Source organism: Panulirus ornatus, chromosome 6, assembly GCF_036320965.1.
Source record: "Panulirus ornatus isolate Po-2019 chromosome 6, ASM3632096v1, whole genome shotgun sequence".
Taxonomy (NCBI): Eukaryota; Metazoa; Arthropoda; class Malacostraca; order Decapoda; family Palinuridae; genus Panulirus; species Panulirus ornatus.
Genome location: NC_092229.1, coordinates 35,312,151 through 35,330,110, shown reverse-complemented (window position 1 = coordinate 35,330,110; position 17,960 = coordinate 35,312,151). Strand labels below are relative to the sequence as shown.

Genomic DNA, 17,960 nt, shown 5'->3' with positions numbered 1-17,960 from the left:
AATGGATTTGTATGTAGCATTTATGGATCTGGAGACGGCATATGATAGAGTTGATAGAGATGCTCTGTGGAAGGTATTAAGAATATATGGTGTGGGAGGCAAGTTGTTAGAAGCAGTGAAAAGTTTTTATCGAGGATGTAAGGCATGTGTACGTGTAGGAAGAGAGGAAAGTGATTGGTTTTCAGTGAATGTAGGTTTGCGGCAGGGGTGTGTGATGTCTCCATGGTTGTTTAATTTGTTTATGGATGGGGTTGTTAGGGAGGTGAATGCAAGAGTTTTGGAAAGAGGGGCAAGTACGAAGTCTGTTGTGGATGAGAGAGCTTGGGAAGTGAGTCAGTTGTTGTTCGCTGATGATACAGCGCTGGTGGCTGATTTATGTGAGAAACTGCAGAAGCTGGTGACTGAGTTTGGTAAAGTGTGTGAAAGAAGAAAGTTAGGAATAAATGTGAATAAGAGCGAGGTAATTAGGTACAGTAGGGTTGAGGGTCAAGTCAATTGGGAGGTAAGTTTAAATGGAGAAAAACTGGAGGAAGTAAAGTGTTTTAGATATCTGGGAGTGGATCTGGCAGCGGTTGGAACCATGGAAACGGAAGTGGATCATAGGGTGGGGGAAGAGAATGAAGAGAATTTACCAAGTCAGAAACCCGTGTGACTCAGCTCGGGCATTATCAAGGTATCGGTACTGAGCTTACAAAATTACTCATGTTAACATTGTAACACAATGATATAAGTAAGATTATCCAAATCAAAACTAATCAATAATTTGTGGTATAGAATGCATGAGCATTATGTTATGCCAATCGAAAATGACTGAATTTAGTAAAACAAAGAAATTATATCATAATTACGGTTGCCTTCCGTATCTACTGGCACGGGCTGCAGCGCGGGCGTGCGCGTACCCCGCATCCATTTGAGGACGTCTCGTCTGAACGGCGCCTCCTCCGCGATGTCTGGCAACGGGGTATAGTACCCGCCACCCTCTAAGAAATCACAGATTCACAAGTTATACGTTGCAATGGTGACTTGAGGGTTATATTCATCAGTATGATTCATGTTGGATGGAGAGGAAAAGTACAATCGTCGTTACACGAAAAGGTTATTGAAAAAAGATCTTTCATACAAAGACTAGCAAGGGATTCCGGCTAAGTACAACCAAACTACACACTTGGAATCGTTATCTTTTGTAACTTTTAAATGGGGCGACGGCCATTGTTTCTAAAACCATAGCTAAAAGAAGTGGAAGGTATAAAAACAAATAAGATAACTGGATAAAGAAGAAGACTACCTGCTGATAATATAAATGTTGGTTTACGTATACCCGTCTCCCCAGCTCCCACTAAGTGAGGCATGGGATTCAGTGTGGCACCCAGTCGCTGGAGGAACTGAGGTCCTGGACCCTCTCTTTCCGCAGCACCCACGGGATGCGGGGTTGGATCTGGAGAAGGGCTTGCAACTGCACGTGGGCCAGGGTTTGGACCAGCAGGAAGTCTTGAATATGAAGCTGTATCTGGGCTTCCGTCTGCATCCGGCGATGTCTCAGGACTGGGCTGGGGCTTGGGCTTGGGGCTGGCACGTGGGGCAGGCTCACCACTCGCCCCCACTATACATAGGAACAAACACACAACCTGTCAACAAGTCTACCGTTACCACAGGCAAACACCTCCCCAAGACAAGTATAATATCCCACATGATTTTCACAATCAATTTTTTCCTCAAAAACTTAGTGCGTCATTAGGCTTCAACTAATGGTCGTCGACCTGTAGATAGCCATCGCCTCTAAATCTTTATCATATAATTCAAAGGAAAAATAATTCATAGACAAACTTCACATGTGATATTAGATATATAATCAATGACCTGGAGGAGGGCACTAAGGTCCTCAACATAAGACTGAAAGATCACAGGAAAATATACCCTTTGTTCGTGCGATCCTTTCAGAACTCAGACTATCTAGGAATATAAATATAAGTAGAAGTAATTTTCGTTATCTCATAGTGATCGATTTTCTTATTTTTTTGGGCAGAACTGAAGGTTATCACTTGTCCTGTTATCATCATCATTACTGAGGTCGTTCGTCCTTATTGCTGTTATCATAACTTGCTGGTCTCCATGGGTCCTCCCACCCTAGCACTAGTTGTGCACACCAAGTGATAACGACAAGTTCGCACTCTGAGGACTGGAAATTCTGGAGTTAATTATCAGTACGACTTATTGGAAGACGACTCGTTACGAGACTGTTCATTGTTTAACATAATATAACGTCAATCATTTTAGGGAGAATATGAATAAAATGCTGTATGTTTTATGTCTATATTACGGATGCTGGTTTAATAACGACTAGGCACACGTCGATAAACATTAAATCTAACTTACATATAAACAAAATGAGTCTCATAATCTTTGCAGGTGTATTTGTTCGACGATTTCTAGATTTTTGTTGCTGTCAGTGGCTCCCCATACTCGTCCCGTAAGCGGCAGAGCAGAAGAATTACATAAGTCGCAAGGGTTTGTCGGACGGACTACAGTGGCCAGGTAATTATAGAAATAGGTTTTACAAAATTAGCTCACTACAAACTTAATATTCTTATCCATCAAATTTATCCACAAGATGCACAAAGTGGATATAGTCTCAGCTCTCGGGTGTCTTAAAATCAACAATAAAGTGTTATCCCATTTCCTGCAGGGTTTATTTGGACATTTCCCTAATAGGATCTAGTTTTTCACAATCTGAGATATAGAGTTCTAGTGTGTGTCTATATGTCTAACCATAAACTCTACAGTTCACAAGATAAACATCTTCAGAAACGCTAAAGCGGCAATAGTACATAAAGCCTAACCTTGATAATTATGGTCTGACCTTGTTACTTCTCTATACACATGACACACTCGACACATTTCAATGTGATGAAAAATAGATATATTAGTGTGTGTTTGGTGTCGTCTACTTACCTTAGGTGGCTGTGATAGTCCTTACTGATTATCATTTTCAAAATTTTGATTAACAGTCTGTGTTCAACAGCTCCTCTGTTTAGTTACCCATGTAGGCGAAACCATTGACTTGCTTACGGAGGCCAACATGACAGGAAATCCTCAGCTATTTGATTTAAATCCCACTACATTCTGTGCTCAAGGTATCTAAGGGCAAGCAGCGCGGTTAAAGAATCAAAGATTGATAGCCTGTCTGTGGTTGTTGTTTTTACAGTCTTACTGACTGCGGTGTACAGATGAGGTTATAAGGTAGTTACCCATATATCTATTATGACCTTTTTTTTCTAATCTACAACCATTTTGCTGGGTTACATTGGCAACACTCTCAGACTTCCCTGTGGCAGAGTTAAAAAGCCGGTGTTATAGAAACTGTCACGTTAATTTCAATTTGGTTTTCTATATATGGTTAAGAGCACTAATGTTAACTGGCCAAATGTTGGAGGAAAAGATTGTGAGTCATTAGTTTCTTGGATGGATAATTAGGTATAGTGATGTTAGAGGAAGTTAGTTATCTGCCAGGAACATGGGAAATGCTGCTATTTCCTTATGTTGTACAACTTATGTACTGTAAACAGTCATGCGAGTGTCTGTTATCTTGATCCAGTTTTTTTTTTTATGGCGTTTATGTTTAACAGTTCCGTGGAGACAACATCATCTGGATCACCAGGCAAAGGCTCCAGTCTCATTATGATTCAAGTATGCTGTGTTCTATGTTAGGAATATTAAGTTTTATCATGCATTTTTTCAAGCTATTACATGACAATCTATGAAAGACCTCATATAGGCAAATACATAATCTTAACAATTCTAACATAAAGACCATAAAAGAGGTTCAATCCTACAACAACTCTGAGAGTCTACGTCGACCTTTATGTTACCGATTTTTTTCCGGCAGCTGCAGTACACTGGACGTAGCTTCCTATATCTGTAAAAAAAAAAAAAAAAAAAAAAGAACGAGTCGTGGTATAGGAAAATGCTATTTGAGAATGGTTTACAAATCACTAACAGTTTTGGTTTGTACACGAATATCATTCGCATAACTAATAGTGATATTCATTGTACTTTCTCGAGCTGATTTTAGCAAGGCATCGTACGAGAGAAAACTCCACCTTGAAAGAGCGCCAAGTTATATATCTTTAACTTCACTTGAGCAATTAAAAACTTCCTTTAGGTGTGATGAATATCCATTACAAACTTCGTCCACTGTATACCTTTTAGCCAGTTCGTATCGATAGCCTGCTTTTGAGGAATATCACACATAGCTTTCAAGTCGAGAAATGTGGGATGTTGCGACGTATGTCCGCTTATACAGTTAAGATACAGGCAGGTGATGCTCTTATGTACACTTTTGTCATATGTAGACCTAATAGTGCTAGGCGATATGTATTTTTTAATTCTCAACTAGTGCGAGTAATCGGTTGGGACGAAAATCGTCCGGATAATTACATTTTGGTATTGATACAATAATAATGTTGGTCCATGAAGAAGGTAACTGATTTACAGCGTAACTTGTATGATGTAACTTCAGCACATCATTACCAAGTACAAGTCTTGAGAGTATTATAATGTCACACTTGCTGATACTGTCCTTCCAGGGGCGGTAGACCGTGCCTTGGTAATAGCTGCGTCAAGTTCATACTCAGTGTACAGAACATCACCCTTTTTTTCATTCAAAATACAGTGGAAAATATGATTTCTAGCTTCGGATTTTCAATATTAACTTTTCATAGTCTCGGGTGATAATACTGATTTTCAATACTAAATTTTCGTAGCCTCGCATGATAATAATCCATGGCTAAACATGAGACCAATTTTTTTCAATTAGTTGTATTAACGTTACTTTTGCAGTGGGTTAGGATGATAAAGTTATGTTTTTCCTATCAGTGATTTTCTAAGTACTGCTTAGAGGAATGTGCTGTTTTAATGCATTTACAACAATTTCCCATCATTTTGGTTGACTTTGGTCATTGCTTGAAATAGTTTCAGTACTTGGTCTATCAAGAAAGTTTTTACCAACCTCTTCCTATTTGCCTACAATAGAATTATGTTCCTTAAATCTTGAATCTGGCCGCTGCGATATCCCGGCAGTGGTGGATGACGCTCACACACAATCCTAGTGTTCACCTTGGGCGAGAGGATGTGCTCTTTAAATCTAGCATGTTGACGCTCTGTGCACATACAATATTCTCATAGCACACCGAGTCTGGCACTCCCCATAACCCAATCACACATAATCCAACCAAGAAATATCAAAATCCTCTCTCGGAGACGCATATAGCCTCATCTGTCAATGAGGGGTACCTTATCTACTGTTTTTGATTATTCACTAATGTCACAGAAATCATATACAGTTATAACAGGGCTATCATGATATGTTTGTACATGATGGGTTAAGAATCCTTCAACCTGTTTGACAGAATCTATGAACTGCTTCTCTTGCCTCTGTTTCATTATTAACCTCATTCATTTTGGCGCTTGCCGTGGTTACATTAGCTACCTGTATGGTGACTGGTGAATGGCTGATCATGAGATCATCAACTATAAGTTGTGTATGACATGTTAAAGCCTGTACGCTTATCAAGGAGTCCTCCAGAGATGTTTTGGTTGACTCTTTCTGATGATCTGATCAACATACATGTGGGAGTGAGATTAATACCCATAGGTGATGTTGGTCACGATGGCACCCAGATTCTTGTGTCTAGCGTATTAGTCTCTATTTGGGACAGTTGGTTTAGTATGAGCTAACTTATAAAGATCTGTGTAGTGGCGAAGGTTAGTGCGTGAACAGGTAAGTATAACGTGCAATGAAAGTAGAATTACGAACATGTACCTTGAACCATGATGGTACTGGAATCCTTTACACTTATCGATGGTGAGAGGTGCTGCAGGTTGTGACTACTTTACATAATCAGACAAGTGTTAACTGTTCTGGAATTATAACAACTATAATTGAATAATATACGTGGGGGCTTACCAGCAGGTATTAGATATTCTTGCTGGAATATGATTTCAGTGCTTCCGGTAGCCACCTATGGTGAAGGCAAGAATATCATTTATTTTTCATGACACGATGCTCCAAATAATCGATTGTTTATATCACTGTACTTACTTCTACTCGATGTTGATGCCATCCACTGTTTTACAGTTCATTGATGATAGTCAAATTGTTCATAAATTTCTTTGCATTACATTCCTTCAGTGGAATTCAGGGGATGGAATCTTTTTATGGCCACATACGATCTGTCTGTGATGCGACACGATCGAAACAAGAGTAATAAAAGCATTATGGTGGAGAGATAACTAGTAAATGATAGGCTGAAGGACTCCATCCCAGCCAAGACAACCTTGGCTATACGTTCTGCACGACGTAAGGCATCCCGGCCAGCGAGGCATTACCAATCCAAGGGAAAGTCAGGAAGGAAGATGCACATGGACGATTGTTAAGCTCTCCTATGGTATCAAAATTGACTTTTTGGGAGGAGTAAAGAGGATGGGTGTGCTCTGTTGTAACAGATAGAAGATTGTGGTAGAGGAACTTAAAGGAGCAGAAATGATATATGTATGGTGGGAAGGTCTAAAAGATCGAGTGTGTTGGAGTTGTCGTGACGGTCGGGAACTCATGTTGGGAGGGAAAAGGAAATGATCTCGGCTCCAGTGATAGCGTCCGGGGTAAAACCTAACCAGTCCTTGTGGTGTGCATTGATATCCCCTGCACGGAGGGTTTCACCTCAATGATGTGAAGAGAGCAATGTTTCGTGGCATTAAGTCAAACAGTCGAAGAGTTGTACATATTTAGAGGAGCGAGGAGGATATAGACGAAATCTAAAAACAATGTTAATGAGGGTAACTTTAGGTCAGACGGTATGAAAATTAGGAAACTTGAAATTTACGAGACGAACATTAAGAGTTTTTTTTTTGTATCAAAGTCGGCACAAACACCATCCTTAAAGCGGAAACGATAGCAGAGATTGAAGTTAGAGATATGATAGCATAGACGGGAAGCAGCCTTGAACAGTTGCGTCTCGGAAAGAAAACCAAGTAAGGAAGTGGAAAGATGGAAGATTAGATTTCAGACAGTGGACGTTGCTCCCTGATCTGGGGGATGCCTGAAGGTGTTGGGTGGGTTCCAATCACTTGATGTCTGCTCATTACGCACTGGGAACCATCCAACCCACCTCAGCTGGTGGCGTCGTTCAGATTTGGCGTTAGAGAGTGCACATGAAGGTTTACTGTTATAACTTTTAGGAAAAATTAAAGAAAGAAAATCTAGACTAGAGAGCAAAATGCTGCGTGAGCTATGTGCTGTTAAGTGGTATGCCTGAAAAGTGAAAGGTGTGATTCGAGGATTGGATGCAGCAACCCACGTATGGGAGAGGCGAAAAAAGCCAGCGACATGTGCCAGGATGGAGAACATGACAGACTACACGGGAGATGTAGTATAACTACATGACACAGGAGGCAGGCACAGAGTGAATGTACCTTCCTGACACAAAGGGCGTTTAAGACATCACGATCAAGTATCTAGAATAATGAAAGCAGCTCACACCAGCCCCTGGCCGTAAGTGAGGGAGGCCATACTCTGAGATCACATGAAGTAAACACAGCTCGTACTGCATCGCAGAGGCCCTGGCCATGGAGAGGGTTTGCTTATGAGGCAAATGTCCACACTCATCAGGAGAAGGATCACTCAGGGTTTGGTGCAGCTTGAAGTTCATCACACAGGTGATTTTCCTGGCAGTGCGCGCGATGTGTGCCAGGCAGGGACGTGAATTAGGTTTGTTGAAGTTGAGCTGGAAGTTACAAATTGTAATTGTTTTGAATAGTGATGGTCTCCAGCTCAAGTCATGTTACCACTTTATTCTTAACTTGTCGTAGGAAGTCTGTTGCCTTACACGCTGTCGAAGATGATGCGTGGTTCTGTTCAAAATCGTAAAGGGTATTGATTAAAGTATTTTTAGAAAAGGTAAATGGGGGGGGATTAGTTTTCTGGTTATGCAATAGATATTGTTCTTGGCCTGAGAAAATCAATTTCATCAAAGATTTATGATAACGATTGCATAGTGGCGTTTAAGAAGAGTCAGCGAAAATGGGTCTAACTCATGAGTCCCGACCTGCGAGTCTATGGATCATATGGAAGAGGTACAGATCCCCTCATTGAAACACCACTTAAGTAACGTTTTAAGTGAAGCGAATATCGTTGTTACAGAGCCACACACTGCCGGTGCTCCGTCTTGGCTGATGGTTGTATTGTCATGGAAGGACTGTTGAATATGTTTAATGACAGAATGGCCGATGACGAGTGTGTGTGTGGATCGGGAAGGTATGTAAAGTGAGAGAGAACTGGCAAGTGGGTTAGCATAAAGAAATGAGGATAAACATTTGAGTAAGACAAAATGTGGCGAATCAGCTGAAGTGGATGGAATTGCAGTTGCTGTTTTCAGGGATGGACTTGACTGTGTTGTTGATAAGTTAGTTAGGATTCTTAATGAATGTATGGCTCTGGTGAGGTACCTGAAGATTGGGAGAATACTTGTATAAATGCAATGGTGACAAAGTGAATGCTTAGTTTAAAGGTATAAGTTTGTTAAGTGCACCTGCAACGTTTAATAGGGAAATGGTAATTGAGACGGTGGTGGTAAACATAGTTTCAGACAGCGGAAGAACAAAGTGGCTTCAGGAGTGGTAGAGATGAGTGGATGAACTGTTTGTTTTGAAGAATGTAAGCATGAAATATTAAGAGAAAGAGAAGGATCTGTATGTGGTATTTACAGATATGGAGAAACTGTATGATAGGGTTAATAGAGATACACCGTGGAAGGCGTTACGAATATAAAGTGAGGGAGGAAAGTTCCTAGAAGCAGGAGTGAGATTTTATCAAAGGAGTAAGGCGTGTGTGCAAGGAGGAAGAGAGGAGGGTGAGTGGTTCTACGCGAAGGCGGGTCTGCGGTCGCGATATGCGATATCACCATGGCTGTTAAATTTATCCATAGATGGGATGAAAAGAGGGACAGACTGCAGTCTGTCAGGGGCTTGGGGGCCTGGGAAGTAAGTTAGTTGTTTGCTGATGATATGGCGCTGATGGCAGATTCGGGTGAGAAACAGCAAAAGCTGGTATCGAGTTTGGGAGAGTGTGTGAAAGGAGCGAGCAAAGAGGAAATGGAAATAAGAGCAAGGTCAGAACGATAACCGCTAAACGTGTGTGAATAGGAGAGACGGCAAAGGGCATTTTTAGAGTACATATTGATTGACAGGTGTGTAAAAGAGAGACTTTGGATGCAAATGTGCTGAGAGGGGCAGCTTGTCGAATGTCTGATCACTATATTGTGGAGATGAGGGAGAAGATTTGTAGAGGTTTTCGAAAAAGAGGAAACAATATTGAAGAGAAGAGAGTGGTGAGAGTATGAGTGGTTGGAAAGGAAACTTGTGTAGAAATCCAGCAGAGATTGAGAGTATAATGGCAAAAAGTGAGAGCAAATGAAGTGCGAGGAGTAGATGAGGAATGGGAGGTATTTAGAAAAGCAGTGATGGCATATGCAAGAGATGCATGAGGCACGCAAAAAGTGAGAGGTGGGCAGACTAGAGAGGATAGTGAGTGGTAGGATGAAGAAGTAAAGTCGTTAGTAAAAGACAGAAGAGAGGCGTTTGGGCAGTACTTACAAGGATGGGGTACAAATGATTGGGAGAACCATAAGGGAAAGCGACAGGAGGTCAAAAGGAAGGTGCAGGGTTTGAAAAAACAAGAAACGGCAAATGAGTGACGGGTGAAAGAGTATCATTAAGCTATAGGGAGAATAAAAAGATGTTTTGGGAGGAGGAAAATAATGTGCGAAAAAAAAGAGATCAAATGACATGCAGTGACGAGGTAAGAGGGAGATAGAGCAAGTATTTTGAAGAATTGTTAAATGTGTTGGATGATAAAGTGGTAGCTGTAGTGAGTTTTGGTCGGGATATTATATGAAGTGAGAGAATTATGGAGAGTGGTTTGGTGGAGAGAGGTGGTGAAGGCCTTGCAGAGGATGAAATCCGGCAAGGCTTTAGGAGTCAATGGTACTGCAGTTGAATTTATTAAGAAAGGGGGTGACTGCGTGTTGGTTGGTTGGTTGGTAAGGATAGTCAAAGTATGCATGGATTGGTGCAGTGCCTGATGATTGTTGAAATGCATATATAGTGCCACTGCATAGGACAAAGGGGATAAAGGTAAGTGTTCAAACTACAAAAATATATGTATGGGAGGGTATTGATTGGCAGGGTGAAGGGAAGTACACAACATCAAATTACAGGGAAGCAGTGAGGTTTCAGAAGTGGTAAAAGATGTGTGGATCAGGTGTTTGCTTTGAAGAATGTATGTGAGAAATACTTAAAAGAACAGATTGATTTGTATGTAGCATTTATGGATCTGGAGAAAACATATGATATGGTTTATAGAGATGATTTGTGGAAGGTTTTAAGAGTATATGGTGTGGCGAGGTAAGCTGCTACAAACAGTGAGAAGTTTTTATCAAGGGTGCAAGGCATGTGTACAAATAGGAAGAGTGGAGAGTGATTGGCTTCCAGTGAAGTTCGGTCTACAGCAAGGGTGTGTGATGTTCCCATGGTTGTTCAATTTGTTTACCGATGGGGTGATTAGGAAGGTTAATGCAAGAGTTTTGGAGAGGGGGGAGGGCGAGTATGCAGTCTGCTGAGGATGAAAGGGCTTGGGAAATGAGTCAGTTGTTGCTCGCCGATGATACAGCACTGGTGGCTGAATCGAGTAAGAAACTGCAGAATTTGGTGACTGATTTTGGAAAAGTGTGTGAAAGGAGAAAGTTGAGGGTAAATGTGAATAAGAGCAAGGACATGAGGTTCAGCAGGGTTGAGGGACAGGTTAGTTGGGATTAAAGCTTGAATGAAGAAAAATTGAAGGATGTGAAGTTTTTTAGATAACTGAGAGTGGTCTTGGCAGTGAATGGAACCATGGAAGTGGTAGTGATTCATAGGAGCGGTAGAGGGCGAAGGTTCCGGAGCGATGGAGAGTGTGTGGAAAGAGAGAACGTCATCTCGAAGAGCAAAAATGGGTATGTTTTGAAGGAATAGTAGTTCCAACAATATTATATGGTTGCGAGGCATGAGACATAGATAGGGTTGTACGGAAGTGAGTGGATGTGTTAGAAATGAAATGCTTGAGGACAATATGTTGCGTGAAGTGGTTTGATCAAGTAAGTATTGAAAGGGTAAGAGAGATGTGTAGAAATAAAAAAAAAAATGTGGTTGGGAGGGCAGAAGAGGGTGTGTTGAAATGGTTTGGACATATGGAGAGAATGAGTGAGGAAAGGTTGTCAAAGAGGACATATGTGTCAGAGGTGGAGGGAACAAGAAGAAGCGGGAGACCAAATTGGAGGTTGAAGGATGAAGCGATAAAGATTTTGAGAGATCGGGACCTGAACATGCAGGAGGCCTTCACCCTCTCACTCAATACCCTTCTATACAATTTTCCAGCAATACTCAACAAACTTATTCATCTGTAGTTTGAACACTTACGTTTATCCCCTTAGCCGTTGTACAGTGCCACTATACATGCATTTCACCAATCCTCAGGCACTTCACCATGATCCATACATACATTGAATATCTTTACTAACCAATAAACAACACAGTCACCCCCTTTCTTAATAAACCCAACTGCATTCTCATCCAAACCCAAAGCCTTGATGGATTTATCTTCAGCAAGGCTTTCACCACCTCTCTCTCTTTACTAAACCACTCTCTATGACACTCTCACTTCGCACACCATCTCGACTGAAACACCCTATATCTGCCACTCTATCATCAAACACATTCAACAAACCTTCAAAATACTCATCCCATCTCCTTCTCACATATCACTAACTATCTCACTTCCCCTCTTGCCCACTTCACCGATGTTCCCATTTGTTTTCTTGTCTTCCGCACGTTATTTACCTCCTTCCAATTTTTTTTCCATATCCTCCCGAAAGTTTAATGATACTCTCTCACCCCAACTCTCGGTAAGAGATGTACTGCCCGTGAGGGACCGATATTAGTGAAATAACACTATAATCCATATGTCATAGTGACACTGGTTTACAATGACCTTCCTCTTAACCTCCTACCGCTTTCTCTTATACATTTCCCAGTCATTTGCACACACCTTCCTAAACTCAATTACCAACTTTTACAGTTTCTCATTCGAATCAGCCACCAGTGCCGTATCATCGGCTAACAACTGACTACTTCTCAGGACCTCTCATCCCCAACAGACTGCATACTCGCAATATGTGGTGTGAGATGGTTTGATCGAGTAAGTAATGAAAGGGTAAGAGAGATGTGCGGTAATAAAAAGAGTGTAGTTGAGAGAGCAGAAGAGGGTGTGCTGAAATGGTTTAGACATATGTAGAGAATGAATGAGGAAAGGTTGACAAAGAAGATATGTGTCAGAGGTTGAGGGAACAAGGAGAAGCGGGAGACCAAATTGGATGTGGAACGATGGAGTAACAAAGATTTTGAGCGATTGGGGGCTGAACATACAGGAGGGTGAGAGGTGTGTAAGGAATAGAGTGAATTGGAACGACGTGGTATACCGAGATCGATGTGCTATCAGTGAACTGAACCAGGGGATGTGAAACGCTTGGGGTAAACCATGGAAAGGTCTGTGGGCCTTGAACGTGGAAAGGGAGCTGTGGTTTTGGTGCATGACACATGACAGCTAGAGACAGTGTGAACGAATGTGGCCTTTTTTGTCAGTTTTCCTGGCGCTACCTCGCTGAACCGTGGGGTAGCGATGCTGTTTCCTGTTGGGCGAGGTGGCGCCGGGAATGGATTGAAAGGAAGCAAGTATGAATATGTACATGTATATGTATGTATATGTGCGTGTATGGGCGTATATATATATATATATATATATATATATATATATATATATATATATATATATATATATATATATATATATATATATATATATATATATATATATATATATATATATATATATATATATATATATATATATATATATATATATATATATACATATATATATATATATATATATTATCCCTGGGGATAGGGGATTAAGAATACTTCCCACGTATTCCCTGCGTGTCGTAGAAGGCGACTAAAAGGGGAGGGAGTGGGGGGCTGGAAATCCTCCCCTCTCGTTTTTTTTTTTTTAAATTTTCCAAAAGAAGGAACAGAGGGGGCCAGGTGAGGATATTCCAAAAAAGGCCCAGTCCTCTGTTCTTAGCGCTACTTCGCTAACGCGGGAAATGGCGAATAGTTTAAAAAATATATATATATATATATATATATATATATATATATATATATATATATATATATATATATATATATATATATATACATATATATATATATATATATATATATATATATATATATATATATATATATATATATATATATATATATGTATATATATATATATATATATATATATATACATATATATATATCTTTTTCTTTTTTTTTCAAACTATTCGCCATTTCCCGCGTTAGCGAGGTAGCGTTAAGAACAGAGAACTGGGCCTTTGAGGGAATATCCTCACCTGGCCCCCTTCTCTGTTCCTTCTTTTGGAAAATTAAAATAAAATAATGAGAGGGGAGGATTTCCAGCCCCCCGCTCCCTCCACTTTTAGTCGCCTTCTACGACACGCAGGGAATACTGAAACTTTACAATACGCTACAAGTTATCCGGAAGAAATCTGCCTCATTAGATGTAAACATTTCACATAGTTTCGACTTGTAAAACAAGCGCTGAACGGTGAGAGATGTACTGGCCGTGATGGACCGATATGTCATTGTGACACTGGTTTACAATGAAAACGGACTGTAGGTCATCTGACACTTGTTTCATTTAATGATTTATTTACAAGTTTTCAATTTCTTTATATTGTTATATCATTGAAAAATCTTATTTTGCTGGATTTGTGTTATTAGATTTAGCGGCACTCAACAAGCGAAGGTCATTAAGGCAATATCTGTGACGGTCGTCAAATATACATGATAAACAGGAAACGCTGTTATGATGGAAATATCTCGCTATATTTTCTTTCTGAGGAAAATTTTTGCGTTCGTATTAACGTTTACTTACAGATGACTCTTATCAGGTAATGTCATAAAACAATGTCATCTAGTGGGAATGTTTTCCTCAATGATTTAACGTGATTCATATTGGTACAAGTCAAACCACTGTACAGCGTGATACACTGTGGTAAAATAGCCTTGAAAGGCCTTTGTGGAGGAGATTTTTTTACTGCGAGAGGCGACCTAATATATATAGTAGTCTTCATATATCTAAATGTTTTACTGAGACAATGGAAAGGAAGACATAAACACGAACGTGCTAGATCCAAGAAATGTTTCTTATATCCGGATGCCTGTGTGTTGAGACCAGATCATGACTCTCTCCCCGGCCAGCTCCCAGGAAACCCCAGCCACGGCGTGCAAGACATGTTGCTCCTCTGCCTCACTCAACCCACATGCTTCATCTTAGGTTTCGACCCCCGCACTTGACCACAACGATATCACAATGATGGACACACTAGTGTATTTCTTGTAAGTCTGTAAGTCTGGGAGTCTGGGAGTCTGGGAGTCTGAGGGTCTGGGAGTCTGTAAGTCTGGGAGTCTGAGGGTCTGGGAGTCTGTAAGTCTGGGAGTCTGGGAGTCTGGGAGTCTGGGAGTCTGTGAGTCTGTGAGTCTGGGAGTCTGGGAGTCTGGGAGTCTGGGAGTCTGGCAGTCTGTGAGTCTGGGAGTCTGGGAGTCTGGCAGTCTGTGAGTCTGGGAGTCTGGGAGTCTGGGAGTCTGGGAGTCTGGCAGCCTGGGAGTCTGGGAGTCTGTAAGTCTGGCAGTCTGGGAGTCTGGGAGTCTGGGAGTCTGGGAGTCTGGGAGTCTGGGAGTCTGGGAGTCTGGCAGTCTGGGAGTCTGGGAGTCTGGCAGTCTGGCAGTCTGGGAGTCTGGGAGTCTGTAAGTCTGGCAGTCTGGGAGTCTGGGAGTCTGGGAGTCTGGAGTCTGGTCTGGGAGTCTGGGAGTCTGTAAGTCTGGGAGTCTGTAAGTCTGGGAGTCTGGGAGTCTGGAGTCTGGGAGTCTGTAAGTCTGGGAGTCTGGGAGTCTGGGAGTCTGTAAGTCTGGGAGTCTGGGAGTCTGGAAGTCTGGGAGTCTGGGAGTCTGGGAGTCTGTAAGTCTGGGAGTCTGGAGTCTGGGAGTCTAGGGAGTCTGAAGTCTGGGAGTCTGGGAGTCTGGTAGTCTGTAAGTCTGGGAGTCTGGGAGTCTGGAAGTCTGTAAGTCTGAAGTCTGGAGTCTGTAGTCTGGAGTCTGGAGTCTGTAAGTCTGGGAGTCTGGAGGAGTCTGTAAGTCTGGGAGTCTGGAGTCTGGGAGTCTGTAAGTCTGGAGTCTGGGAGTCTGGGAGTCTGTAAGTCTGGGAGTCTGGGAGTCTGGGAGTCTGTAAGTCTGGGAGTCTGGGAGTCTGGGAGTCTGTAAGTCTGTAGTCTGGGAGTCTGGGAGTCTGTAAGTCTGGGAGTCTGGGAGTCTGGGAGTCTGTAAGTCTGGGAGTCTGGGAGTCTGTAAGTCTGTAAGTCTGGGAGTCTGGGAGTCTGTAAGTCTGGGAGTCTGGGAGTCTGGGAGTCTGTAAGTCTGGGAGTCTGGGAGTCTGTAAGTCTGGGAGTCTGGGAGTCTGGGAGTCTGTAAGTCTGGGAGTCTGGGAGTCTGTAAGTCTGGGAGTCTGGGAGTCTGGGAGTCTGGAAGTCTGGGAGTCTGGGAGTCTGGGAGTCTGTAAGTCTGTAAGTCTGGGAGTCTGGGAGTCTGGGAGTCTGTAAGTCTGGGAGTCTGGGAGTCTGAGAGTCTGGGAGTCTGGGAGTCTGGGAGTCTGGGAGTCTGTAAGTCTGGGAGTCTGGGAGTCTGGGAGTCTGGGAGTCTGGAGTCTGTAAGTCTGGGAGTCTGCAAGTCTGGGAGTCTGTAAGTCTGGGAGTCTGCAAGTCTGGGAGTCTGTAAGTCTGGGAGTCTGGGAGTCTGTAAGTCTGCAAGTCTGGGAGTCTGCAAGTCTGGGAGTCTGCAAGTCTGGGAGTCTGTAAGTCTGGGAGTCTGTAAGTCTGGGAGTCTGGGAGTCTGTAAGTCTGGGAGTCTGGGAGTCTGGCAGTCTGGGAGTCTGGCAGTCTGGGAGTCTGTAAGTCTGGGAGTCTGGGAGTCTGGGAGTCTGGGAGTCTGTAAGTCTGGGAGTCTGTAAGTCTGTAAGTCTGTAAGTCTGGGAGTCTGGGAGTCTGTAAGTCTGGGAGTCTGGGAGTCTGTAAGTCTGGGAGTCTGTAAGTCTGGGAGTTCACTGGAAGTTTTTATTTTTTCTTGTCTTTCGACTGCTGGTCATCGAACCATCAAAACCATAATAAATAATGAATCATGAAATTCGTAAAACATTATGGACAAGAAATATAACATGAGCAATATTTCAGGATCCTGGGAATGTCTGAAGTTCAGCACACAGTTGTGTACAGTGAACGTTCAGGTTGGTTGGTTGGTTGGGTTTTAGGTTTGTTAACTACCAGGGTCATTAAAGCCGTCAACTGTCAGGGTCATTAAGTTTACCAACTGCCAGGGTAATTAAGATCACCAACTGCCAGGGTCATTAAGGCTTTCAGCTACCAGGATTATTAAGATCACCAACTGCCAGGGTCATTAAGACTGTCAACTGCCAGGGTCATAAAGGTCACCAACTGCCAGGGTCATTAAGACCGTCACGTACAATCTTTTATGTCTATCGTCCCGGGTGTTCAGGATGGCTGGTTATCTCGGCTTTAGGCCTGTCAACTGACCGACACCGTCACCTTGTAACCATCGCGGTCGAATAAAGTTGAAATACCTTCTTCAAGTGTCTAATCTGAAACCCATACCCGCTCTCACTGCATATACAGCCTTAGTTAGTGTTGTTGATGGTAATCATATACAGCCTTAGTTAGTGTTGTTGATGGTAATCATATACAGCCTTAGTTAGTGTTGTTGATGGTAATCATATACAGCCTTAGTTAGTGTTGTTGATAGTAATCATATACAGCCTTAGTTAGTGTTGTTGATGGTAATCATATACAGCCTTAGTTAGTGTTGTTGATGGTAATCATATACAGCCTTAGTTAGTGTTGTTGATGGTAATCATATACAGCCTTAGTTAGTGTTGTTGATGGTAATCATATACAGCCTTAGTTAGTGTTGTTGATAGTAATCATATACAGCCTTAGTTAGTGTTGTTGATGGTAATCATATACAGCCTTAGTTAGTGTTGTTGATAGTAATCATATACAGCCTTAGTTAGTGTTGTTGATGGTAATCAAATACAGCCTTAGTTAGTGTTGTTGATGGTAATCATATACAGCCTTAGTTAGTGTTGTTGATGGTAATCATATACAGCCTTAGTTAGTGTTGTTGATGGTAATCATATACAGCCTTAGTTAGTGTTGTTGATGGTAATCATATACAGCCTTAGTTAGTGTTGTTGATGGTAATCATATACAGCCTTAGTTAGTGTTGTTGATGGTAATCATATACAGCCTTAGTTAGTGTTGTTGATGGTAATCATATACAGCCTTAGTTAGTGTTGTTGATGGTAATCATATACAGCCTTAGTTAGTGTTGTTGATGGTAATCATATACAGCCTTAGTTAGTGTTGTTGATGGTAATCATATACAGCCTTAGTTAGTGTTGTTGATAGTAATCATATACAGCCTTAGTTAGTGTTGTTGATGGTAATCATATACAGCCTTAGTTAGTGTTGTTGATGGTAATCATATTTGTCGCAAGGAACAAACTTGAGGGTAAGCGAAAAGTTTGGACGAGATAATCTATATCATCATCAGGAGGGAAGTAGGAAGAAGGCTGACTGTCCACCTGGCGGAGACAATATATAACCATAAGGAGTTTTTCCTTACGTGTAAATGTTCTACTAACTTATACTTGATGGAAGATATCTTACATGTAA

At 41.7% G+C, this 17,960-nt stretch overlaps 1 protein-coding gene across 1 annotated transcript in view; it reads right to left on the bottom strand.

Annotated features, from left to right (window-relative positions):
* Positions 1-16,825, bottom strand: part of LOC139748904 (uncharacterized) — an 85,126-nt gene extending 68,301 nt beyond the window's left edge. The window contains exons 1-6 of the mRNA XM_071662268.1: positions 16,815-16,825; positions 15,973-16,304; positions 14,533-14,669; positions 7,535-7,778; positions 1,313-1,600; positions 849-980 (exon numbers count right to left, since the gene is read on the bottom strand). Of these exons, the coding sequence (XP_071518369.1) occupies positions 849-980; positions 1,313-1,600; positions 7,535-7,778; positions 14,533-14,669; positions 15,973-16,304; positions 16,815-16,825 (1,144 nt within the window). The remainder of the gene's footprint in view (positions 1-848; positions 981-1,312; positions 1,601-7,534; positions 7,779-14,532; positions 14,670-15,972; positions 16,305-16,814) is intronic.
* Positions 16,826-17,960: the final 1,135 nt, after the last annotated feature.